Raw genomic sequence first — 26213 nt, 5'->3', positions numbered from 1 at the left:
GTTAAATTTTTAATGGCAAATTTTAAGTACAAAAAAAACACATACATAATTGAACAGCATAAAAATTCAGCATGATAAATACAATGTCTAAAAATGTCTAATTCTAATGAGACAATTTTTACTTCCATAGACTACGTCCAATGACTGGGCAGCATAAACTAATCTTGATATTCCCTCAGCCTTTGAAAGCACATTATTTCGTTCAGAGAAAAGCAGTTTTATGCTGCTGACGTCAGTCTTCTGGGCGTGTCAGAGTGTGAAGGGGCGAGGTTGGGTGGCTTCCATCAGACATCAGGGGTCACTGTGTGCAGAGCTGCAGGAGAAGCCTCTGCAGGCGGGATGTGATCCTTCCCTCTGTGGTTTATCCAGATTTTTCCACCCAAGGGTAAAAGGATCCACTAGGACAGCAGTCTGATCCCGCTGTCCTGTTAAATCACTAGATGGTCCGGGCTGTCTCTTGGTCTGATTGGATTTATGCATCGAGTTCACCCAGCCAGGTGAGTGTCAGTGGGTATTCCCACACACCACCGATGCTACGGAGAGCAGACAGAGCTACAGCCGGAGGACATGCCGTTGTTCGCAGCCTCTAGGCGGGACGGAGACGGCCGGTGCGGCCGACACAGAGCACCGTTGGATGGGGAACGGCTGCGCTCCGTTCGGGAGCGGCTGGAACTCATCGTGTCGGTGCTCGCAGAGCTGGAGTACCTGCGGCGTCGACAGGAACTGCTGGTCCTGAGCGCACTGAAGGAGGAGGCGAGGGAGATGCGGAGCGCTGCTCAACTGAACTGTGAGGAGAACATCCTGGTGCTGAGGAAACAACTGGTAAGTAACCATGATCTGCTGAGCCCCATCAGGACAGCCCTGTATGGAGATGGACTGCTTTTCATCTGCACTTTAACTGTAATAATCAGATTAATAATAAATAACTAATATTCAATTGTAACAGAAAATCACCTTGTGGTTTGTGCTCTAAACTTTTCAGTGTTGATTTCCGATATTTCAGGACTCCAGAGGGTATATTTGTGTCTTATTAAAGCATGCTTGACTTCTTTTTTTCTAATTACTGAACTGATATTTTTCATTGGTTCTGTGTTTGCATGTAAGATTTTGAATCTTGTGTTTTTTTACATTGTTCCAGACTTAAACCGCTTCTCTTTGCACTAGTGCATTTTTCTAATGATTAAAGGTCAAAAGGAAGAACGGTTTCGGAGATCATTGTTCACATTCAGTCATGTTGACTTAGGACATAAGGTGAGGCCTTGCTCTGCAGCAAGAAGGTCCTTGGTTCAAATCCCAGTTGGGGCTTCTTTGCATGGAGTTTGCAAGTTTTCCTTGTGTTTAGTTGGTTACTCTAAACTGACCATAGGTGTGTGTGTGTGTGTATGTGTATGGTCCTCTGTCCTGTATGTCTTTATATTGCCCTGATTGCCAACCTGTCCATGTGTACCCTGCCTATCACCCAGTGATCACTGGAGATAGGCACAGTACTCCCCACCCATTATCATGTAATGGTAATTGGTTAAAAAGAAAGTTTATCTTCCCAAACATATAGGGGTTGGACAATGAAACTGAAACACCTGGTTTTAGACCACAATAATTTATTAGTATGGTTTAGGGCCTCCTTTTGCGGCCAATACAGCGTCAATTCGTCTTGAGAATGACATATACAAGTCCTGCACAGTGGTCAGAGGGATTTTAAGCCATTCTTCTTGCAGGATAGTGGCCAGGTCACTACATGATACTGGTGGAGGAAAACGTTTCCTGACTCGCTCCTCCAAAACACCCCAAAGTGGCTCAATAATATTTAGATGTGGTGACTGTGCAGGCCATGGGAGATGTTCAACTTCACTTTCATGTTCATCAAACAAATATTTCACCAGTCTTGCTGTGTGTATTGGTGCATTGTCATCCTGATACACGGCACCACCTTCAGGATACAATGTTTGAACCATTGGATGCACATGGTCCTCAAGAATGGTTCAGTAGTCCTTGGCAGTGACGCGCCCATCTAGCGCAAGTATTGGGCCAAGGGAATGCCATGATATGGCAGCCCAAACCATCACTGATCCACCCCCATGCATCACTCTGGGCATGCAACAGTCTGGGTGGTACGCCTCTTTGGGGCTTCTCCACAGCGTAACTCTCCCGGATGTGTGGAAAACAGTAAAGGTGGACTCCACAGAGAACAATACATGTTTCCCATTGTCCACAGCCCAAGATTTGCGCGCCTTGCACCGTTGAAACCGACGTTTGGCATTGGCATGAGTGACCAAAGGTTTGGCTATAACAGCCCGCCGTGTATATTGACCCTGTGGAGCTTCCGACGGACAGTTCTGGTGGAAACAGGAGAGTTGAGGTGCACATTTAATTCTGCCGTGATTTGGGCAGCCCTGGTTTTATGTTTTTTGGATACAATCTGGGTAAGCACCCGAACATCCCTTTCAGACAGCTTCCTCTTGCGTCCACAGTTAATCCTGTTGGATGTGGTTCGTCCTTCTTGGTGGTATGCTGACATTACCCTGGATACCGTGGCTCTTGATACATCACAAAGACTTGCTGTCTTGGTCACAGATGCGCCAGCAAGATGTGCACCAACAATTTGTCCTCTTTTGAACTCTGGTATGTCACCCATAATGTTGTGTGCATTTCAATATTTTGAGCAAAACTGTGCTCTTACCCTGCTAATTGAACCTTCACACTCTGCTCTTACTGGTGCAATGTGTAATCAATGAAGACGGGCTACCAGGCTGGTCCAATTTAGCCATGAAACCTCCCACACTAAAATGACAGGTGTTTCAGTTTCATTGTCCAACCCCTGTAAGTAAAGAAAGTAAAAGTTTATTTATATAGCACCTTTCACAGACATTAAAGGTCACAAGGTGCTTTACGGAAGTGCACAATCATACATTAAGATAAAACAATAAAAGCACAAAAAATTTAATAAAAACCATCACTAAGAGGGTAGTGGTAAATATAATAGTCACATGCCTATAGTAGCATAACTACAGCCGACGCATTGGAACTGTTTAAAAGATTTGCAAAAGAGATAGGTTTTAAGTTTGCTCTTAAAAACGTCCACAGAATCAAGAGAACGTAACGAGAGTGGGAGATCGTTCCAAAGCTTTGGCCCAACGGCCTGGAAGGAACGATCTCCTCTAGTCTTAAAACGGGTGTAAGGGACCTTAAGAAGATTCTGATCCAATGACCTTATCCTTCGAGAATTATATACGGACACAACAGGGCTCTAATGTATAGGGGAGCCTGACCATGGAGAGCTTTAAAAATTAGAACCAGGATTTTGAAGTTAAAGCGAAAAACCACTGGAAGCCAATGGAGAGATTTTAAAATTGGGGTAATATGAGTCCTTCTGTTGTGCGAGTCAGCACCCTAGCCGCCGCATTTTGGACCTGCTGCAGACGAGACAGCTCCTTTTTGTTAAGACAAGAAAAAAGGCTATTACAATAGTCTAAACGAGAAAACACAAAAGCATGAATGATCAGCTCAAGATCATCTTTGGAAACAAATCTTAGTTTCGAAATATTCCTGAGCTAGAAAAAACAGTTCCTAGTGAGCTGCTTTGAATGATGCTCAAGTGACATCTCTCTATCAAAAATCACGCCCAGATTTCTTAGGCTTCTTAGTCAAACGTAACACTCTGATTAGATGTTTCAACAAACTGTCATCTGTCTCCTAACGATCACAAAATGAATGTTTCCATGGTCTAGAGCAACAGACACACTTCACAGCAGAGTTTTGTAATGATGGCATTTTAAGGTATATTTGATAGTACTACACTACTCATCATGAACTGTAACATTTATCGCACTATATGAGGTGTGTCGAGTCTGAGATTGACCTGTTGGGTTTTCTGTAATTTCTTCGAGCATTGCACAGTCTGACCTTGGATGATTTCACTGGGTCATCCACTCTTGGAGAGATTGGCAACCATCTAATATGTGAAAGGATGAACTTCAGAAATGGCCTTAAAATTCTACCCAGGTTGATGGATGGGAACAGCGGCTACTCTGAGATAATTACTGATGTATTTCTTCCTGCCGTTGTGTTGCTTCATCCCCAAATGCCCCCAGAATAACAAACAAAAACCCGTCCTTTTGCAAATGTACTCCCAGCTGCTGATGACCAGTTAATCATTGTTCTACCTCAATGCTAAATTTTTGTCCAGCCTTATTATGAAATCAGAATCCTTAATATTTTATCTTTCCTGCACTTTTCATCATATTGTGTCCTACAGATCCAACTTTATTAGATACCATTTAGGATGCTTGCATGTACAGACCTATTCAGTAAATTACAATGTTATTTGATGTTGTTTATGTGTTTATGTTTATTTATTTTAGTAACGCCATCATTAGCAAAACCCACTATATAGGCTAATTCCACACAGACTGTTGTTTTCAAGCCTTTTTTCTGGTAATTATGATGATTTTCTGCTTCCAGCTAACGAAAACATGACATTTAAGATTATAATATTACATCAGATCCAATTAAAGCATTTTTATTACTGAAATGTGGGCTTAATGAAAGGTATGTTTTAATACCTGCTTAAAGGGTTGTTATATTTAAATGTTGAGCCTCATTGGAATGCAGATTCAAATTTTTCAGTAATATTGTACATTGGCTCTGAACGGTCTTTATAGCATTTGACAGACGTTGGGACGATTTGACTTGATGCTGCACTTCATTAATAACTTGACTGCATAATTGACCATCGGCCGGGTGTTCGTTAAGACGTGCACAACACAACAACATGCCCACTCTGCAGTGTTAGAGTTTATGAGCTATTTTGCTAGAAAGTCAGAGAGAGGATCTTCACTGATTAGAATAGGGTTTAAAACTTTATCTTGTCTGATCTTTACCTCATCACCCATGTTGTTTCTGCCATCAGGGTCTTAGTTCATTCCACTGATGACTTGGTTTATCTCTCTGAGCGTGTCAGCTGTGTTTGTTTCTTTACAGCAGCTGTTTGCTGTTTTCAGAACTGAATGTCTCAGAATCTAACAGGACAAGTGTTGTTAGAGCATGTCTGGTATCTTGTCTCATCTGTCTTATTAATGTCATATTTCAGAACAGATCAGTTTGTTTACAATATTCTACTGGATCTATTATGTTTATTAGACACGCCTTTCCTGTCATATCTGCTCTACACTGGAATCTGGAGCAGATCAACAGCACCCCAAAGTCACCCACCCAACCCTAAGTCACCTGTATCTTAGATTCTTTAGTAAGATTCTTTTCAAAATGGTAGTGTAACAAACACCATTGAATTGTATTGTATTTGTATTTAGTTTTATAGAATGATATTTTGCCTTTTTTAATTGGATTAGAGTGGTTTGAATTAGGCTTTGTGTAATTGAGTTTGAACTAGAATCTGACTGGATCAAATTGAATTCTATTAGGATGAAATCGGACAGTATGTAGTAGTTAACTGAAACATGCTTTCACATAATGGTAGACCTGACGCTTTTAAAATACATGTTCTAACAGTGTTCTCCGTTTTTAAAGTATGCAGGCCTTCCCTTCACCCACACCCAGCAGCTGTGTTCTAGTGCTTGGATTTCAAGTTTAACACCCCAGCCTGCACAGCTCAAGACGGTAATAGCTAGGGATTCACCTATGCCTCCATACACTAAAATCATAGCATTAAAATCATGTTCAGTGTTATTATAGAAAAACAACATATATTATGCTAAGAATGAACAGTTAAGTGACTGGCATCGGAATAGGATTAAGCTATTGCTGTTATCAAGCAGGTTTTGTGTAATAACAAAATACTACAGGGAGTAATGTTACCCATATATCTTGGATTAGGGTCATAGTTTGGTTTAGCAGCAAACAAATGCCAAATACTCGGTTTCTTCTCTCATTTCAAACTGAAAATGAACTTCAGAAAACAGACAGAACAAAATAATAAGCCCCTCTTGGTAGTGAGAAGGTACACTGACACGGCAGGATGTGTTTTCTGGTAACTTTGAGGAAAACAAAGTTTCACAAAATGTCACCCAGAACTTTAGATATTGTCCTTATCCACTCATTTTCTTTCATGGCTTTTAAAACTCATTAAGAGTCCTGATTGTTTGAGACTAAAGCCACAATTTTCTATTTCGTTGTATAAGTTGGTGTATTAAAAATATGTTACTGCAGTGTCTAAACGTAAAGAAATGATGGAACGATTAATGTGGAACATCAAGTCCAGGTATGTGGTTTAAATGTGTTTGTTGCCTTTTGTATAGTGCATGTGTATTGGGATGAAGGTTGTAGAATACACATTGTTAGAGGTCTATGCTGCACAATTTGCAGCTGATTTTCCCTTTATTGCTCTGTTGGTTCAGCCATCTGTTCATGACTGTTATGTGTTCACCATAAAATGTTCTGGTGCTGCATTTACTTGCTTCTAGTTCCACTTTTTGTGTTCCTCAAAAATAGACTATCAATCAACAGTTAGATATCGAGTTTTGACATTTGTACATTAATTACGAATTGTCCATGTCCCCATCCAACTAGAACACTTGTATCCCCTACTTCTAGTGTTCACATAAACTGCTTAGACATTTCTGAGATTGGAGGTATTTTGAGATGACAGTCCACTTTTGTCAAAGTCCCTCTCTCCTAGCAGTTTGCTTCAGACTCCAGAACCAGCTAATATGGATTCATACTAAATGAAACAACCAAAAGAGTTATCTACTGCAGGTAATCTATGACCTGCTTCTAGCCATTGAACAGAGCCTTTAGCAAATCTTGTTTTGAGTTAGGAGGTTATCTGTCTTGAGTGAAGTAACAGCCAGGCACAAATCCTGTAACTTCTCCTCTTGGTTTGCTCCAACAGATAACATGTTGTTTTTTCTCTATGAGTCCTGTTGGAGTCATGAGTGCAGCAGCGCAGCAAAATCATGCAGACTTGCCATTTTCTTTCACAATAACAAATCAAGTCTGTCCCTCATGATGTCGACGGTGTGTCCTGTTGTCAGAGCACAACTTGTACAGCTCAGTGTTCCCAGGTTCATGGGAGATTAGATGTAACTACATATATGTTTTTTTCAGCTGTCAGGACAATACAGAGATGAAGGTATATCTTCATATGTCCCATTGTTCTCCCTGAAACCACATCAAATCCACATTTTTTGACATTTTAATATTAGAATCAGAACATAAATGGCTGGCTTTTACAACTATAAACTGGGAATAAAGTACAGTTACTTGCAAAACTATTCATACCTCTTGCACCTTTGTGTATTTTAGCAGGACTACAAGCTTCAATATATTTTGGGAGGATTTTATTTCATAGATCAAGACGTAGTGCAGAATTATGAGTGACAGGAAATTATAAATTTTGTTTACAAATAAAAATCTGTGTGACAGTGTGCTGTGCATTTATATTCAAAGAGATTAAGGTAATACTGCGTAGAGCAACTTTCTCTGCAGTTAAAGCTGAAACATGTTTGGTGTATGTATTATCTAGATTTGAACATTTACATTTTTCTTTGCAAAATAGTTTAAACTTAGTCAGATTTTATCGAGAACTTCTGTAAACAGAAATTTTCAAGTTATGCCACAAATGTACTTACTTGATTTTGGTCTGGGCTATTCTAAAATATGAATATAGTTTGATCTAAAACAGCTCTGGCTGGATGTTAAGGGTGGTTGTCCTGCTGGAAGGTGAACTTCCACCCCAGGTCTTCTGAAGCCTCGAACAGCTTTTTTTCAAGTCTGCCACCACCACCTTTCATTGTACCCTGTGTGTTCCTTGGTCTTCATGACGCTGTGTGTTCTCTAATGTTCTCTAACAAACCTCTGAGGCCAGAAAAAGAAAAAGTTGCAGTAAAGTCTGACTACTAATAATGGGACTTCTTAAGGCAATACCTTGCTCTAGGTTTTATGTTGGAGAATCAGAGTAAAGGGCGCTGAATACAAATACACACCACAATTTTGAAAGTTTCATTTAAAAAAAACTCTTGAAAACCATTGATGTTTTTTCTTTCCACTTCAGATTTTAGCAATACTTTGTGTTGCTCTATTATATAAAATCCCAACAAAACATACTAAAGTTTTGTCTGTACTGGGACTGTATGTGAAAAAGGTTTAACTGCCGTGCATTTAGTTTCAGTTTGAGTTTTATTAAACTGTTGCTTCATTTATGCTCTTTGATCATTTGTTTTTGTAGAATATGTACAGTGGCTTGTAAAAGCATTTATCCCCCATGCACGTTTCCACATATTGTCACATTACAAACACAAACATAAATATATTTTATTGGAATTTTATGTGGGTGACCAACACAAAGTGGTATACAGTTGTGAAGTGGAAAGAAAATTTTACATGATTTAAAACATTCTTTACAAATAAAAAACTGAAAAGTGTGGTGTGCAAAAATATTCAGCCCCCTTTACTCTGAGTGCAACCAATTGCCTTCAGAAGTTGCCTGATGATTGCTAATGACTAAATAGAGTCCACCTGTGTGTAATCTAATCTCAGTACAATACAGCTGCTACAGATGTTGGTTAAGAGAATATTGGGGAGCAAACAGCATCATGAAGTCCAAGGAACACACCAGACATGTCAGGGATGAAGTTGTGGAGACGTTTAAAGCAGGCTTAGACTATAAAAAGATTTCCCAAGCTTTGAACATCCCACGGAGCTCTGTTCAATCCATCATCTGGAAATGGAAACATTACGGCACAGATGTAAACCTACCAAGACAAGGCCGTCCACCTAAACTTACAGGCCGAACAAGGAAAGCACTGATCAGAGATGCAACCAAGAGGCCCATGGTGACTCTGGATGAACTGCAGAGATCCACAGCTCAGGTGGAGGAATCTAAACTATTACTCGTGCTTTGCACAAATGTGGTCTTTATGGAAGAAAGTAGAAGAAAGCCATTGTTAAAAGAAAACCATAAAAAGTCCCATTTGCAGTTTACCAGAAGCCATGTTGGAGACACAGCAAACATGAGGAAGAAGGTGCTTTGGTCAAACGAGACCAAAGTTGAACTTTTTGGCCAAAATGCAAAACGCTATATGTGAAGGAGAGCTAACACTGCACATCACTCTGAACACACCATCCCCACTGTCAAATATGGTGGTGGCAGCATCATGCTCAGGGAGTGCTTCTCTTGAGCAGGGACAGGGAAGGTGGTCAGAGTTGATGGGAAGATGGATGGAGCCAAATACAGGGCAAACTCTGAAGAAAACCTGTTGTATTCTGCAAAAGACTGAGGGGGGAGTTTCACCTTCCAGCAGAACAACAATTCTATACATAAAGCCAGGACTACAATGGAATGGTTTAAAACAAAACTTATTAATGTGTTAGAATGGCCCAGCCAAAGTCCAGACCTAAACCCAATCGAGAATCTGCAAGATCTGAAAGCTGCTGTTCACAAACGCTCTACATCTAATCTGACTGAGCTTAAGCTGTTTTGCAAAGAATGGGCAAAAATTTCAGTCACTAGATGTGCTGGTAGAGACATACCCTAAAAGACTTGCAGCTGTAATTGGAGCAAAAGGTGGTTCCACAAAGTATTGACTCAGGGGGGCTGAATACTTTTGCACAATGCCCTTTTCAGTTTTTTATTTGTGAAAAAAAACGAAATCATGTATAATTTTCGTTCGACTTCACAACTGTATACCACTTCGTGTTGGTCTTTCACATACAATTCTAATAAAATATATTTGTTTGTGGTTGTAATGTGACAATATGTGGAAAAGTTCAAGGGGGATGAATACTTTTACAAGCCACTGTAAATGAAGTTATAAGAGCTAAAATGCTTGGTATACATTTTGTCTGAGCTTACAGAAATTTATTCAGGTCCAAATGAGAACTAGATGGAGTCTTAACAAGTCACATCTAAATTATGCTACCTATAGATGTGACATTAAAATTATCAACAGGTTGCTTCTGACAGTTCTTTCAACAACAAAAGTTAATTTATATTGTCCAAACTTTCCAGCTGGGAGACAATGGAAAAAGGGAGTAAGGGATCTGGTTTCCTTGTAGTGATCTAAAACTGGTAGAGCACAATATTGGGCTGTATGTCGAAAAGCAAGATCAAGAGAATTTTGCAAAAATAAGTTGAGTGTAAAACAAAGCAGATTTTGGTTGAACTGGTTGTAATGCTATGCTGCTTAAAAGTTCTCGTTGATGCTAAAAAAATGAGTCTTGAAAGCTCAGGAATCATATATCTGTTGAGCCTACAACCTGAAGAGAACAGTGTGAAGGAACCTTTGCAGAGATTGAACTCTAAATGCTGGTGTGTCACATTGAACAAGTTCTCAGACACATCCTGGAAGTCATACGTTCAGAGTCAAACAAAGAACCGTTGCATTCACTCTGTTAATAAAGGCTGATACTGAAGCCTGTTCTGTGTAAGGAGAGAAGATGTTTCGGAGCGGTTCTGGATTTGGATAATTTTGGCTTGGGTCTACTCTTTGTTTTGTGATCCTTAACCCCTTCTTGTGTTCTGTTCTTTGTGTGTTTTGTTGAGGTTCTTATTTAGTGTTAATCTTTTGTTTTTGGTTTAGTGACATTCCTTCTGTGTGCTGTTAGATCTCTGCAGATTAGTTTTAATGTTAATTTGTCACTTTTTCTTGGCTGTTCTGTTCGGGTTCTCACCCAGCTGCACTGAATTCCACTGATTAGTCTCTCCATGTTATATGATCATTCTACTGTCCATGTCCTTCCATGTCATCACATCAGTTTGCAGCTGGTGTCCTGTTCTCTTTGTGTCTTTGAGACTTTTTGAATTGCAAGAGTAGGATCAGCAGAGCTAAATTATGCATTCCACTCAGGGAAAGTTGCTTTCTTGAGCATGTTCAACAGAACAAGAAGCATGCTGAATGGACATTCTACTGATGATCCCAACAGTAGACTCTGAAAGATTTGGATTTATCCCTGATACATCAGCTGACTGAACCAGGTCAGTCTGCCAGCTTCACAGATGATGTGATAGTGGATGTGGTCCCTGACTCATGTTGTGTATGAGAATTCTCACCAACTTAATGCATTCACATCCTGAACCCATAAACCTTTAACTCAACCTGGGTATCTCAAAGTATTATGAGTGTACACATACTCTCACACACAATCGTTGAGATTTAAGGTAGTTTCCAATGAGGCCTGGTGCTATTAATGATGGTGAGTCCTGTTCAACCAGCAGCTGTGTGCTTCAGTTTCTCTGCAGCAGCTCAGTTGTAGGAATTTGGCACATGACCTGCAAGCAGAGCTGCATAGCCCACATGTTTTCCATCCCACAGGGGCAGGGCTGGTCCAGACTGTGTGTCTGAGTCTATGTGCGTCGACAAGTCTTATTGCAGAATGTAGGGCAGATTTAGTAGGACATTATCGTCAGCCTTTGTCTTTGCATTTTTCCCAGAATAAACCATTCAGGAATGCAACAGAGCCAATTAAAACAACTTTCATTTCCTGACTGAGTTGGCAAGACATTCACATATGAAATATGTTCCATCTGCACCTACAGTGTTTATCCACATCTAATTTGTTTATCTAGCCATCATTTTACTCATCCACTCTACTGAACCCTCTCTGTCCTGTTTGGGGGTGTCCAAATAGACTAAAATTAACGTTATTAAAGTTCTAAATGTGTGCATTTGTGGAAATGTGCCTTGTAATTAGCATTCTAATATGGAATGTAAATATCTGCAAAGGAACTTTCCAACTCAAACAATACAAAGTCCTAAAGATTTTCACCTTTAACCTCCTGTGTTTACAAACCTAAATATTTTTGCATGATCAGGTTACTTTTGCAAACAAATTAGCAACCATGTGCCTGTGATGATTTGAGACCATTTTAATGCCCTGACCTCCTTACAGAGGGAAACATAAAACAATGTACTTTTATATTTTTTTAAGGTTCTCGCAGACAACAGACAACAAACATGTTCTGCGTTTAGGTGTTGGTAGAAAGGTGGGACATCATTAGATACATGATTTATTTTCTCTCTGATTGTTTTAGAAAGGGAAATACATCTTTGTAGAAAAACTCATTTATCGATCTATCCATCCATCATCTATACCCGCTGATCCATGCAGGGTTGCGGGGGGGCTGGTACATACCTTCACCATTGGGCGAGAGGCAGGATACACTGTGAACAGGTCAACAGTCTAACAAAGGGCAACACAGAGACACATAGGATAGACAACCATGCACTTATTCCTAAGGGCAATTTAGAGAGACCAGTTAACTTAACAGTCGGGTTTTTGGATTGTGGGAAGAAGCCGGAGTACCTGGAGAGAACCCACCACACATGCATGGAGAGAACATGCAAGCTCCATGCAGACATCTTCAAATATACTTTACTTAAAAAAATATCAGATTATGTTTCTAAGGAGAGAATGATTGTAAGAAAGGCCAACTGAAGGAAAAGCAGGAATATAATTCAGTATAAAATCAGTTAGTGTGCTTGCCTACTGGTGCATTTTCTAGCCTCTAGACACGGAAATGGTCTGAATATGCTCTATCAAACCTGGTTTCTGTTTATGGTTGCTTAAAAAGAAGAGATTAAAGAAAGTGGCATTTGTGTTTGTATCACAGAGCTGTCTGAGAAGGGATGCTGGTGTCTTCGGCGAGTTACATGACTTGGACCAACAGATTAATGACCTCCGATTGGACACCGAGGTGTCACAAGACCAGCTGGAGACAGACAGCCGAGCAAGCTCAGGTAGGACCTCAGAGAACTTTCATCATTACAGTACAAAAACATTTGCTTTTCAGAGGTAAACAGGAAAAAACCCTAGTATAATTTATGTTTGTTTCTCTGCATTCAAGAAGTGAATTAGACAGTAGTTTCAATAAGACATTTCTGAAGGTAATGGCATGCTGAAGAAACATAATATAAGACACATATAATAATATGTGTCTTAGAATTATAGGGCTAAACTGAATTTATCCAGCAGAAAATTAAGGTCTTGCCTTAACCATGACCAGCTGAAATGTTAAAACATCTCTGGGTTGCCGTACAGGATGATGACAGGATCAAGGCTGTGTCCAACTGTGTGTAGGGTGGTCATAATCAGTTAGTTTGTAACCTCTTCTCTCCACCAGGTTTCTATGAGCTAAGTGACGGGACCTCTGGCTCACTCTCCAACTCGTCTCACTCAGTCTTCAGTGAGTGCTTCTGTTCAACAACTGAGGCTGAAGGGTACTTCCTGTCCACAGGTACTTCCAGCACTTTGACTCAGTTTGAACATATTCAACAGGAATGCTACTTCAGTCACTGAGAAACAGGACAAACCCATGATATAGCCGGTAAATGTTTTCAATCAGCTGAAAACCTTACATTAACCCCCCTCTTCCCCCATGATTAACAGGAAGAGGGGGGTTTTGCACTAATCCGTGCTGGTCTAACACATGAAACTCCAATAAAATACACTGAAGTTTGATTGTTGAAATGTGACAAAATATCTACTTAGGAACTCTACATGTGATTCCATACACACAATATCCTTGGTGTGATGAAAGAGGTCAGGTTTTGTCACCTTTTATTTGAAATCAAAAGTAATATTTACAATAATATGTACATTTTTTCATGTGTTCTTCTGTGGATTTGTACCTGCTGTTTAGTGACAGTTAACTTCCTCCTGAACCCCTATCAGACTGAACATGGGAAACAAGATTCAGATGATGTGTCTCTATGACATACTGTAGGAGGAGCTATGATTATCTTCATGTGCTCAGCACCTCTGACCCTGGATGACACCTGCAGTTTAGACAACTGTGCTTATAAGTGATTGTGATTGTTTAAACAGTGGTCTGCTGTCAGGGTGCTGGCAGTATCTTCAATCTCAAAATGTCATAGCAGTTCTTTCAGGTACAGCATTATTAGCCTTTATATTGCCATCACACTGGCACTGGACACTTATTTATGTAGAAAAATCAATCAGAGTGAGATATTCCGAGGGCTTGAGAACTTCACTCAATTAATGACTTAAAGAGAAAATTTGTGGCACCAGAAATGAAAGACTTGAGTGTGTGAACGCATATACAGAACTAGTAGTTAATGCCACAATTACTTTGTGCTACACATAAAAAGTCTGATTAAGAAACATATTTATGATACAGGCTGTAATGGTACAGAAAATGAATAATTTGCAGGGAGGAGAATTAATTCTGCAAATAACTACTATAGATAACACCAAAATTGTAATGAAATAATATGTGATCACTATTTTGCCTTAACTGTCTCAGTTCTGTTGTACTTGTGACACTGACAGATATTCTGATTTTGATATTTACTATTTACATCTAAACAAAATAATTTGGAAATAAAACATATACCAAACAGTGAGCTGCTTCTGTTCAATCAGCATGAAAAACAGCAGAAAATGAATCAAAATGTATTTTTCTGTGCTAATGGGACAATTTCCCAGATGTAAAAAATCCAAATTTTCAGGAGTCCACCTGCATCTGCTGCTGTTTTTTTAGTGCAAGGCAACTCTGCTAAGCAAATGGTTTTATCAGTGATGTTCACAAGTCAAGTCCTTATTTAACACATGAACATTTGACAATTATGGTTTAATCTTTTAACATTTATCAACAGTTTCTTTTCATATTGTAATTATCAATATAACATGCAAGAAACTGTTAGGAGCCCTTTTAAATTATTTTGATGACTAGTAAAGCATAATATTTTACAGTTAGAAATGCAACTACGCATGGATATCCTCTTAAACTCTGACATGCATGAAGGGAATGAAGTGCACACAGACGGTTAATATTCCCAGTACTCTGTCCCCTCTGAAAGGAATTTTCCACTAACTAATGCCTCAGTGTTCAATCTGCAGCCTAACCAAACAGAGTCAAAACCTCACTCAGCCGACCATTGGAGCCTACTTCCTGCAGCAAAAATAAACTCACAATAATTTAGACTGGTTTTGTTTGACACCTTGTTCAATAGTCAAGCAGTTGGTGTATGTGTTGTGTCACCATGGTACACAGTTATGCTGTGACAGTGAATAACTTGCAGCTGTGTATGAGTCTGCTTCTTGATGTTCAGGAAGTTTAACGTCAAAATCTTTTGATTTTCAGATGAGCTGGTCGGCTGTTTGGAGTATGACGTACTGGCTGGAGGACTTTGTGATGATTCAGGTTCCTTTGGTGCTGTTTGCCACTCACTTTCAGTTCCTTACCAGGCTTCTCTGGAGGCTACATCTTTGGTTCCCACTGAGTGCCCATCTAAAAATTTCTGCCATCTTTTTACCCGAAATGTCAGTGACATTTACTGCCACCGAAGCCCATTACACGCTGCAGCCACTAAAGGCTCTGGTTTTCTGCAGATGTCTGTTGATGGAGGTCATTGCAGAGATGAAGCTGGTGCTGAATATCTCAAAACACAAACCTCCTCTACACCCAGTTCTTTTTCAGGGTCTCTTGGAGCTCAAAGCTCCACCTTCCAACCTCATTCCAGTAAGCACCCAGAGAAGTACATTTTTGGTCTGCTGCAGCGAAGGGTACTGCCCATGAGGGCCAACAGGCCCAGGACGAGCATCAGCACGGATCCTCTAAAGAGCATTGTGCGCCAGCCGAGTCTCTTTTTGAGACAAGTATTTGGTCCCAGTTCTGGTGTAGGAACATTAAAAGGGTCTGAAGTAAAATCTCTGTTCCCTGCTGAAGAAACATCGGCAGAATTTTTATCTTCTCAGAGACAATGTTCTATAGAAAGCAAAAATAAGGAAGAGATAAGCAATTGGAGAGTTTTGTCTGATGATACTGATACCATGCAATTTAGCTCTAAGATCAACAAGGGTGACTCCAACTCTCCTGCTGGTCATAACATGCAGAACATTTGTTCTCTTACCAGTAGGGTCAAGAACACCAGCACTAAGAGAGTCATTAGTGAGACAAGCAACAGGTCTCTTTCTCTCCCAGGTGCCTCTGTCCCAATTCTTCTCAAAGACATCATAGATCAGAGAAGTCCTGAAGTTAATTATTCACACAAAGAGACATGTCAGCTCTTGATCAGTGGGGCCACTGATCAAGAGCAGATCCTCAAATCAGCTCTAACTGCTAAAACTCAGACTGGTGCTTCCAAGAAGATCTCCAAGCCTTGTCAGAGTTGCCCATCAGAGAATAATAACTGGGAGCTGGCACACTCCAGGTCAAAGCCCTTTGCTCAGAATTTGAAGGAAGGAGAAGGAGTAGAAGGACAGAGTCATGTGGGTAATGGCATCCCTGCCAAGCAACACAACCGTAAACATCGCAAAGGTAACAGCAGGCATGTTAAAATTACCAAAGTGAAGAGCACCATTAGGACAAGCACAATGTTGGATTCTGAACATAATGAAGTGCCTTCAGAAAAAAGAGCTGATAAGTTCTACAATAACTCTAGCTCTGACAGGTTTCTTGAAGTAGAACATGGAAGCTCCATCCAGGTCAAGGTCTCTAACAAAAGTACTTTATCAGGCATGAAAAGCATCTCTGCATCCACTTTGATTACTGGAGTCCCAGGCAAGCATCGAAGGTCTACACCAATCAGTGTGAGATCAGGAGTATTAAAGCCCAATCAATATGGAAACTACCATTCTCATCACCATCATGGACGTGAACAGGTCGTTGTGGTTACCAAGCCAAAGTACAAACAGAAAGATTACCGGCCCCTGTGTGCCATCATGGAGGTGCCATATGGCGGTGCTAACCAGCTCATCCGACGCCGGCAGAGAAAGAAGGTACTTAGAAACTTTTCAACCAAAATGTACCCCACATCTGGGAGGCAGCAAAGTAGCCCATACTCCAATGTTGCAGGAAGTGACTCAGAATATTCAGCCGAGTGTGTCTCACTTTTTCACTCCACAATTTTGGACACCAGCGAGGATGACAGGTCCAACTACACCACAAATTGCTTTGGGGATAGTGAGTCTAGTGAGGAGGAATATGTAGAGGAGAACACCACCACCACTGACACTGAGGAGAGTGTGGGAGGTTTACCTGGGGGAGGTGGGGCAGGCAGGTGTAAGGGGCAGCTGAGAACAGCTCAGGTCACAGTGGGGAAGCTGGAAATAGATCCAGCTCAGACTAAGGCCTTCGTCAAGATTAAGGCATCTTACAACCTGAAGAAGAAGATCCTCAGGTTCAGGTCGGGTTCACTCAAACTCATGACCACAGTATGATCTCCCAGACTGATACAGAACCATATATGTTTGTTGCTTTAAGCAGTTACTTGTGCCTGAAACAAACCAAGTAATTGAACAAATTGTGGCAGGATGGGAGCTGTAATATACGGCACATGCTAAGGTTTGGAAAGCAGAGTTTCTACAACTGACATGTTTATCACCTCAAGCCTTTTCAGACTAATGGAAACCAATCCTCCATCTTTGTGTAGGTGGTCTGATGAAAGAAAAACTGTTCGGATGAAACCTTCTTTCTGGACTTCTTCATAAACAACTCAACTGGCAGACCTAAATAATAAATTTAAGATTCTGAATTTACATTGTTTCACAGTCAACATTTTACCAGATGGTAAGTACCTGAAAGAAGGCATTTAAGCCTCTTTGTAAGTAAATTGGCAGCATGCTTAGTCTTGTCAATTTGGAAGAGCCAATTTTTCCCAAGCTTTAAGATATTTGCTGCCCTGAGATCTTCCTCAATTATTTCCACATAATCTTCTTTCCTTGTGATGCCATCTATATTGAGAAGTACAGCAATCCCTTCTGCAGCACCACACCACCACAATATGATGCTCCCACTCCCATACATCACAGTTGGGCTGGTGTTTTCAGGCTTGCAAGCTTCCACCTTTTCCTCTAAATGTTACAATTTTCTTTGTGGCCGAACACTATAGTTTTAGTTTCATCAGACTAAAGGACATCTCACCACAAATCAAGGTCTTTGTCTCTGAGTGCATTTACAACCTGTAATCTGTTTTTCATGTTGCTTTTGGAGTAATGGCCTCTTCTTCTCTGAGTGGCCTTTCACTCCATGTTGGTACAGGACTCGTTTCATTGTGGATAATGACACCCTCAGCAGCATGATCAGCTTCAGCAGCATCTTGACAAGGTCTTCTGGGGATGATACACTCATTGCACACAAACAAAGTTCTCTCTGGGACACAAAACCCATGTCGTTCATTAAAGGCGTGGTAGTTGGGACATCTCCATGCTGTTTATATTTGCAAATATTTATTTCAACAGTGATACCTTCAGCCATCTGAAAATTTGACTCAAGAATAAACCAGACTAGCGGAGATCCACAATTCTCTTCCTGATATTTGGCTGAGTTCTTTTTGATTTTTCCATGATGTAAGTCAAGCAGTATGTTAGAGGTGTTGGCTTAGAATGCCTGCACTTAACCTAATTCAACAGAAGCTCACAAAGGCATATCATCATCTAGGCTAGGTAGTAATTTTAGTCTTTGTAAGCTTCGAAATATGAAGAAAGTTTACATATTCTTTAACACTTCTCTTTTTTCTGACATTTAGCAAACAGAAGTAATTTAGTTAATCCCAACAGACCTTTAATGTCTTTTCATACAGTGTGAATATCCGGTTTCAACTTGGGTATTCAGATATGTTTAGGATAAGACAAACTGTATGAAATAGGTTTTTTTCATGTGGATCAAATGTTATGACTGAAGAGGAATTTGGTTTAGAAAGTTCACAAGGTTTGGGATCAGTTGTTTGTGAAAATGATTATTATTTTCTCTAGAATCATTCATCTTCAGAACAAAGCTATTGGATCCTGACCATCCTACCTAACACTGGGCCTGTTAAACCTCTGAGGGATCCTGGAGCACAAAATGTAGAAATCTTTGCAATAAAAAACATGCTGGATAACAGAACATGCTATGATAGACAGCAGTGGCTGCACAGATAGATGATTTCCAATGCATGGAAACAGTTTGTAAATGAACTGAATTTATGTAGCAGTTCTCTAATCATAGTGAACACTCAAAGTGCTTCACACTCGAGCTCCATTCAACTAGTTGCACTCATGTTCATACATACGCAGTTCAGTAGGCAAATTGGGGTAAGTCCCTTGCCCAGGGGCACATTGATGTGTGGCAGGAGGAAGCTGGGTTTAAACCAACAACTGATTGCAAGAAAACTATCAACTGGTCAACATTTGCTTGCTTGATATGGAACTTGAGGTCTGCTAAGAAGAAACCTTTGAATCCTAACAGTGGATAGATGTTCTTCTAGTGAGAACAAGGATGAATATGTAAGAAAATAACATTATGATCAACAGGCATATTTGTCAAATTGTTGAGATGATAGTAATGGCAATTAATCATTTCCTGACAAATAGTCATACTGTTCAGAAAGAAAGGATCAAATACCATATATTTTATTCCTTAGTAGCTAAAATTTGGCTTATAAGGGATTTGTGTGCACATGTCTAAAAGATGTCCTCCTATCTGACAGCATCCGCTCAAAGTGTTCTGCTGCTGTTGTTGTCTAATCTCCCATAGCAACCTACTGCAATGTAAGATGAGCTGGAAAATGGTGATACATGCCTTTAAAGGCATTGGCAAAAGAAGGTGGAATCACTGCTCTTGGAGAATGTTCAAACAGTATTTTTACATTGTAACAAAAAGGAAAAACTCACAAAACCACATCAAACCTGGACATCTGTTTTCAGGACAAGTAGAAGAAAAATAAATTCAATTATTTTATGTTGAGGTAGAAAATGGTCCCAAAGTGGTCCTAAAAAAAGATCTGTGAGCTGAAAAATGAAGAGAATTCAAAAACTTCTTCAAGAATGTCAATCAGCATGTAGTGTGGCAACAGATCTGGGTTGTTCCAAGTCAGCTGAGTCCAACGTGTGGAGGAAGTACAAACAGAAAGCTGAAGTAAAAAAAAAAAAACATTGGTCGTTAAAGGAAGAAATTGAGATATCAGGAAGGGAAGCTCTACTTAATATGTCTTGGAAATGGAAAACGGCCAGCTAAAGAAATATCAGACCAATGGGCTGAAATGGGACTGGCATCCAGAATCAGCATCACCATTAACAGTTAAACAGAAGAAAACAAGGTTCTAGTCATGGATGGATGAAGATAATTGCAGATGACTAGATGGAAGTGGGATTCATTAAACATATCAAATGACTACCTGGGGTGCGGCTCGTGGCACAGCAGTAGAGCATGCAACCCACGTATGGAGGCCTTAGTCCTTGATGTGGTTGTCCTGGGTTTGAAACCCACCCTAGTGATGTTTGCCACATGTCTTCTGCCTCCCTTCACTCCATTTGCTGTCTGCCTACCTTCAGAAAAAAATAAAAGCCAATAGTGCTACGAAAAAAAATATTTTAAAAAAGATGACATTCTGTCAGTCCAAACAAGGTTTTCTGATCAAGGCATGTGTCAGGATGATAATGGATTTTCCTCTGAGCAAAGAGTGCTCAAATTTTTCTTCAGTCAAGACAGATCAATTCACTGACGTTGCCAGCAACCAGACCCGATCTCAGTCCAACTGTAAATGTATGTTAGAAAAAGAACAGAATGGTGCAGGGCAAGGTCCCTTCCTCGCAGCTGGTCTTTCAGCTGCTAAAGAGAGGGTGGAACCAGACAGAGAATGTTGGATTTAATTTGAGAAGTCCAAGGCTGCCATGCTTTCTACATGGAGTTTGTATGTTCTCCCCGTGCATACCCGGCTTCTTTCCAGATCCTCCGGCTTCTATCCACAGTTCAAAAACAGACTGTTTGATTAATTGGGCTTTCTTAATTATCCTTAGGTCATGGATGGATGTATTGATGTAGGGATTCCATATTTTCTTCCTCCAGTTGATCTGAAAAAAAAAAAAGATGTGCAATTAACCTTATTTAGATGTGTTTTCCAGAAGTAGAATATCAGCTTTTAATATTTTTGTCATTGTCAATAAAACTAATTGACTTAAAATCCTCCTAGACTGATTCCAGATGTTTGCGAGGTGTTGTGGAATGTTGACTAGGTGGCAGTACGCCTAATGGGTTGTGTTTCTGAGATGGTGCATTACAGGAGCACTGCAAGAAACATTTCCTCTGTGCAGCTCATACTTTCGGCCAAGCCAGATAACTAAATGTTTGCTGTATCTGTGGGGTGGTGGACAGAAGCTGACATATTGTAACTAAAACAGTAACCTTATTTTGACCTTCAACAGGTAGATCATTTTTGGCTTCAGGAGTAGTGAGATCCATTTAAACACAATTTCTTCAGTTTTTGTGTTTTCTTGTCTCAAAGCTTTGTGATATAAAATGAAAATGTTCTGCAGTGTTACAAGCTCTCCTTAAAGATTATTGGGCTTTTTGAAAGCCACACAGTTTGGGAGAAAAGAAATGTCTTAGTTTCATTTTGATAGCATTTTATTTCCTTAAAAAGTTACCTCTGCACATGCATTAGTTGCATTTGGCTCGAGGTGTGAGGCCTAGTTGTGTAAAAGCAATGTTTTTATATCTTGCACTTTGAAACAAGCCATCAGTGGACAGGACATGCTGTTAACATGTTTGCTTATAGCCTTTTTTATGTTCTTTAGTCTCTGAATGTTTCTGTTCAGCTCATGTTTATTCTGTAAATTAATTATTTTTAAGTGATGCTGTTCTAAGATGTTTTTAAAGCTATTTACACCTAATATATTAACTGTACAAAAGACAGTGTTGACTGAAAGCCATTAAAATGTAAAGACCAGATGGACATTTGTTTCACCGTTTTTTACTGCAACTTACGCTGAAATGACAAACGATGTGAATGTCTCAGGAGAGTTTCCACTTATTGTGATGACTGAGGTCAGTTCTTACTCTTATGAGTAAGGTACCACGTCTTTGCCTTCAGAACAGCTCTAGTTTTGGACGTTAGATGTGAAATGGCGCTACATACAACCCCAGCTCCAATGAGCTGGGACGTTGTGTAAAACGTAAATAAAAACAGAATGCAATGATTTGCTAACCCTGCAAATTTTTGGAACGTGTTACAAGCATCAAATTTAAAATGAGTGAATATTTGCACAAAAAAAAACAAAAAAGTTTATCAGTTGAAACATTAAAAATCTTGTCTTTGTAGCGAATTCAATTACATATTGGTTGAACAAGATTTTCAAATTATTGTATTCTGTTTTTATGATTTACACGTCCCAACTTCATTAGAAATGGGGTTGTAGACAGTGGGATTATGGCAAAAAGGGAAGTGCAGTGAATGCAGTTGTTTGATATCACCAAATTCTTTTGAAAATTCCTTAAATATTGAAAGATTTAAAACTGGCAAGTGCAAAAAATATTTCTAGTTTGATGGTGGATGAAGGGCTTAACAGGAATAGTATCAGGCCTCATACAACCTTGGGCCGGCCCTGAACAAGATTTAGATTGATCATCTGGGTTTACATGCCTTTTTTAAAAAGCCAGGACTGCTTTACTGATGTCACACGCTGCCTTTCTGTATAAAGTTTTCTTTGCTATTTGTTCTGGTGTTCATTTAATAACCAAACTTGATTGTACTGATGATTCTCCACCAACTTCATGCCTCTGATGTACCAGATTTCCTCTGCTAAGCATAACAGCTGGAGAAATGAATGACTGTTATCAATAGATGTGTGTATTTAATGTACATGTATACCAGTAATGGTGCTTGATCCTTTAACTCTTAATTAAATGTGGATTTCACGTGTGTGTGGCACTCTTTGATGTCCTCTGAGTTCCTGTTCAGGAGAGTCCTATATATGTTGAGGCCGCTCCTTCTTCATCACACCAATAGCACGCCTGTAACCTGGTTGTGAGTTTCCTACGGTTTTTGTTCAAATCTGAATTCATGCCATGAGTTCAGTGTTTCCCATTCCAGCTGCAGAAAGCGCTGAGGTTTTCTAATAGTTGCTGTCTGGCAGTTTTCCAAAACCTGACTGATGGCTGTAATTACTGAGACCACAAATCATAATGCAGATGTTTTGTTCAGTTCAATGAGAGTTCAGCTTATCCCTCTCTTCCACATGGCCACAGAGCACATTTAGTTTGGAAGGTTAGTTTAAGAGGTGGGTAGAAGGCTGTGGTGATAAAATGAATTTGTTTGCTGCCATGGGAAGATTGTTAATAGATATGTAACCACCTTAATTTCCATCCATCCATCTTCTATCCCAGTGGTTAGTAAGTGAGCGGTTCACCCTGGACAGGTCACCAGTCCATCACAGGGCAACACAGAGGCAAACGACCATGCACACACACACACACTCTCTCTCTTTCTTTCTCTTTGCTGAGGGCAATATAAAGTGACCAATTAATCTAACATGCAGTACGTGGAGATAGCCATATATCCATGGGGGAGAACATACCAACTTTCCATTCATCCAGGACCTGTGCAGGATTTGAACCCAGGAGCAACAGTGCTAACTACACCACTGTGCAGTCCTTTCTCTTACATATTATGGAGCTTAAGTTGAATGAAAGATATGAGAAGAGTATATTATAAAGATATACTCCTCTCATAAAAATATAAATATTTCTTTGTCTCAGACTTGCAATATTAACATTTGAATTGTAAATTCAAATGAAATGTATTTCAAAATACTTTATTTATTAAATGTTGAAATTAAATGTTGTAACTTATATTATCCAAGTGATTATAGATGGTGATGCTGTGGACAGGAAGAATGTCCCATAGTAGTCTGTATTACAGCTGATCTGAAGAAGCCTCTGACTGAAGACACACTTTTGTTGTATAAAGTCTCATGAAGAGGATTCTCAGGGTCCTCCTTAATATTCTTCGTTTATGAAGAATGCTTCTTTGCACAAGCATCTAAATGTACAGTTTGCTCTGTCCTGTCTTGTAGACGCCTTCACTGTTGCACTGTTACAGTCCATGGTATTTAAACACTTCCACCACCTCTGCTTCTTCTCCCAGTATGGAAATAGTGTTTGACATATTTCTCTTTCTCTTGAAAACTAAAATCATCTCCTTTGTGTTGTTACCATTCAAGATCAGACTGATTCCACACAATACCACAAAGTAGACCACGAGCCCTGTATACTCAGCTTCTTGTCCATCTCTGATACACCCGACGATTGCAGATGCTGAGCTTGTGTCTGAACTGAAACTATTGAAGAATGTGTTCAGTTCATTGGCTCTGTCCAGACCTCCATCGGTCGGATCTTCCTTCTGCTTGAAGCCTGTGATCTTCCTCATCCCTGACCACCCATCTCTAATATTGTTTTGCTGGAGCTTGATCTCCAGCTTCCTCTTGTACACCTCCTTTCTGTCTCTATCTTGACTTGAAGTTGCTTCTGTAAACTCCTCAATAATTCCCTGTCTCACTCTCTGAAGGCTCTTTTTTTCTTGTTAAGCAGGTCCTTCAGGTCACTGGTGATCCAAGGTTTGTTATTGGGGAAGCATCTCACGGTTCTGGTGGGGATGATGTTATCCACACAGAAGTTTATATAGTCGGTGACACACTCAGTCATGGCATTGATCTTCTCTCCATGTGGCTGGCACAGTGCGTCCCAGTCTGTAGCCTCAAAGTAACCTCGCAGGGCTTCTTCAGTTTCCTTTTAACATCTTCTCACAGTTCTCTTTATTACAGGTTGTCTCTGAACAAGAGGCTTTCGAGCAGAGAAAAACAAGACTGTGATCTGATTTGCCTAGAGGAGGTCTTGCTTTAGAAATGTATGAGTCCTTGACATTTGCATAAAACAAATCCAATGTTTTGTTTTCTCTGGTAGAGCAGCTGACAAATTGTTAAAACGTTGGAAGTGTAGCAGAGAGTGAAGCATGGTTAAAATCACCAGATATTGCCACAAACGTACTGGGGTGTTGTGTCTGAACTGATGAGCTGATGACATCACATGCAGTCTCAGCACCACCTGTTGGTATTATTTATTCATTTTATTTAACCAGGTAAAAACCTCAATGAGAATAAAATGCAGTTTTAAGAAGGACCTGAGAAGAGAGCATCTCTATAGTTACAGCACTGATAAACTTTCTTGGTAAATAAATGGACAAAACCTTACTGCTAACAGTTCAATATCAGGGCTACACCATCTGTTGCTCACGAGCACTGCTAACAACACTTTTTCTCTTGCCACTCCTCTTTAAATCCCTATTTGCTTGTATGGTCAGAAAGCCTGGCAGAGAAATATCCGGCTGGGTTCCTGTTAGCACTCCAGTTTGTTTGCCAAAAATCTCACATCGCCCTTTGTGAACGATTGAAGAGATGGTTGAACTTCCTCCTATCTTTCCCTTTACTCCTGCTCTGCATCCACAGCGCCTTCAACTCATCTGGCATTTGGAGCTGTAGTTTATGATTTTCAGATGTTGATCAGGCTGTTCTGTTGTAAAAAATAAACCAAACACCTTGTTGCTATGGTTGCGCATCATAACAAATGTCCAAAAGTAAAACAATTTCAGCAAAAATCCTTCCAGCTGTACAGCATCCAATAATAATAGGGACTGATCGTCCAAAAAATATTATGTTTCAGCCAGAAAAGGAGGAATAAAGTTTTTTAAAAGAATAAACCAGAATGGAAGTAATAAAGTTACTTCAATATATTGCTGATGGAGTAGCTGGAACTGTGTCCTGTCCAGCAGAGTAGCATTCAGAATTGTCTGAGTGCTAAGAAAAAGCCCAACAGATTTACTTTCACAAGTGGAGCATTACATCTAACGCTTTAAAGCTCTGCTTGATATTTATAAAAAAAACTTTATTAGAAACTGCTTTGGGAATTTTTCAATACGGACACGGAGACAGAAACGAAAAGGAAAAAATAAGAAGCACGAAAGAGAGAAAGTGGGACAAAAGGAAAAAGGGGAGAGGAGAAAAGAATGGAGGAAAGAAAGAAGGATGAAGAAAATACAAGACAACACCCTGCTTGCTTCTACACCTGCAGAAACTTACATAATAACAGCTTTTTTACCAAAAAGTGCACAGTACTTATGAATGCCAGATGTACTTGTACTCGTACTCGTCGTCTTCCGCTTATCCGGGACCGGGTCGCGGGGGCAGCAGACTCAGCAGAGACGCCCAGACGTCCCTCTCCCCAGACACCTCCTCCAGTTCCTCCAGGTGGAGCCCAAGGCGTTCCCAGGCCAGCCGAGAGACATAGTCCGTCCAACGTGTCCTGGGCTGTCCCCTGGGCCTCCTCCCAGTGGGACGTGCCTGGAACACCTCCCGAGGAAGGCGTCCAGGAGGCATCCGGTATAGATGCCCGAGCTACCTCTCGATGTGGAGGAGCAGAGGCTCTACTCCAAGCCCCTCCCGGATGGCCGAGCTCCTCACCCTCACTGAAAAAAGAAATGCATTGGATC

General features: G+C 40.2%; 1 protein-coding gene across 2 annotated transcripts; it reads left to right on the top strand.

Moving 5' to 3' along the window:
• Positions 1-22588, top strand: dact1 (dishevelled-binding antagonist of beta-catenin 1). Of its 2 annotated transcripts, XM_047345871.1 has the most exons (5): positions 1-822; positions 12563-12689; positions 13073-13186; positions 15056-16692; positions 17346-22588. In XM_047345871.1, exons 1-5 carry the CDS (start codon positions 568-570, stop codon positions 17352-17354), a joined length of 2142 nt encoding a protein of 713 aa, XP_047201827.1. In that variant the 5' UTR covers positions 1-567; the 3' UTR covers positions 17355-22588. The 2 variants fall into 2 exon arrangements, with proteins under 2 accessions (XP_047201827.1, XP_047201826.1); XM_047345870.1 differs by having other exon boundaries at positions 3-822; positions 15056-22588.
• The last annotated feature ends 3625 nt before the right edge of the window (positions 22589-26213 follow it).

This window comes from Girardinichthys multiradiatus, chromosome 19, assembly GCF_021462225.1.
Source record: "Girardinichthys multiradiatus isolate DD_20200921_A chromosome 19, DD_fGirMul_XY1, whole genome shotgun sequence".
NCBI lineage: Eukaryota > Metazoa > Chordata > Actinopteri > Cyprinodontiformes > Goodeidae > Girardinichthys > Girardinichthys multiradiatus.
This window is presented reverse-complemented; position numbering and strand designations above follow the sequence as displayed.

What these genes read in the sequence shown, in the direction of transcription:
- dact1 (XM_047345870.1), top strand. Translation starts at nt 568, where the DNA reads ATGCCGTTGTTCGCAGCCTCTAGGCGGGACGGAGACGGCCGGTGCGGC. An exon ending in AGACAGCCGAGCAAGCTCAG is followed by an intron (nt 12,690 to 13,072) that starts GTAGGACCTCAG and finishes TCTCTCCACCAG; the next exon opens with GTTTCTATGAGCTAAGTGAC. An exon ending in AGGGTACTTCCTGTCCACAG is followed by an intron (nt 13,187 to 15,055) that starts GTACTTCCAGCA and finishes TTTGATTTTCAG; the next exon opens with ATGAGCTGGTCGGCTGTTTG.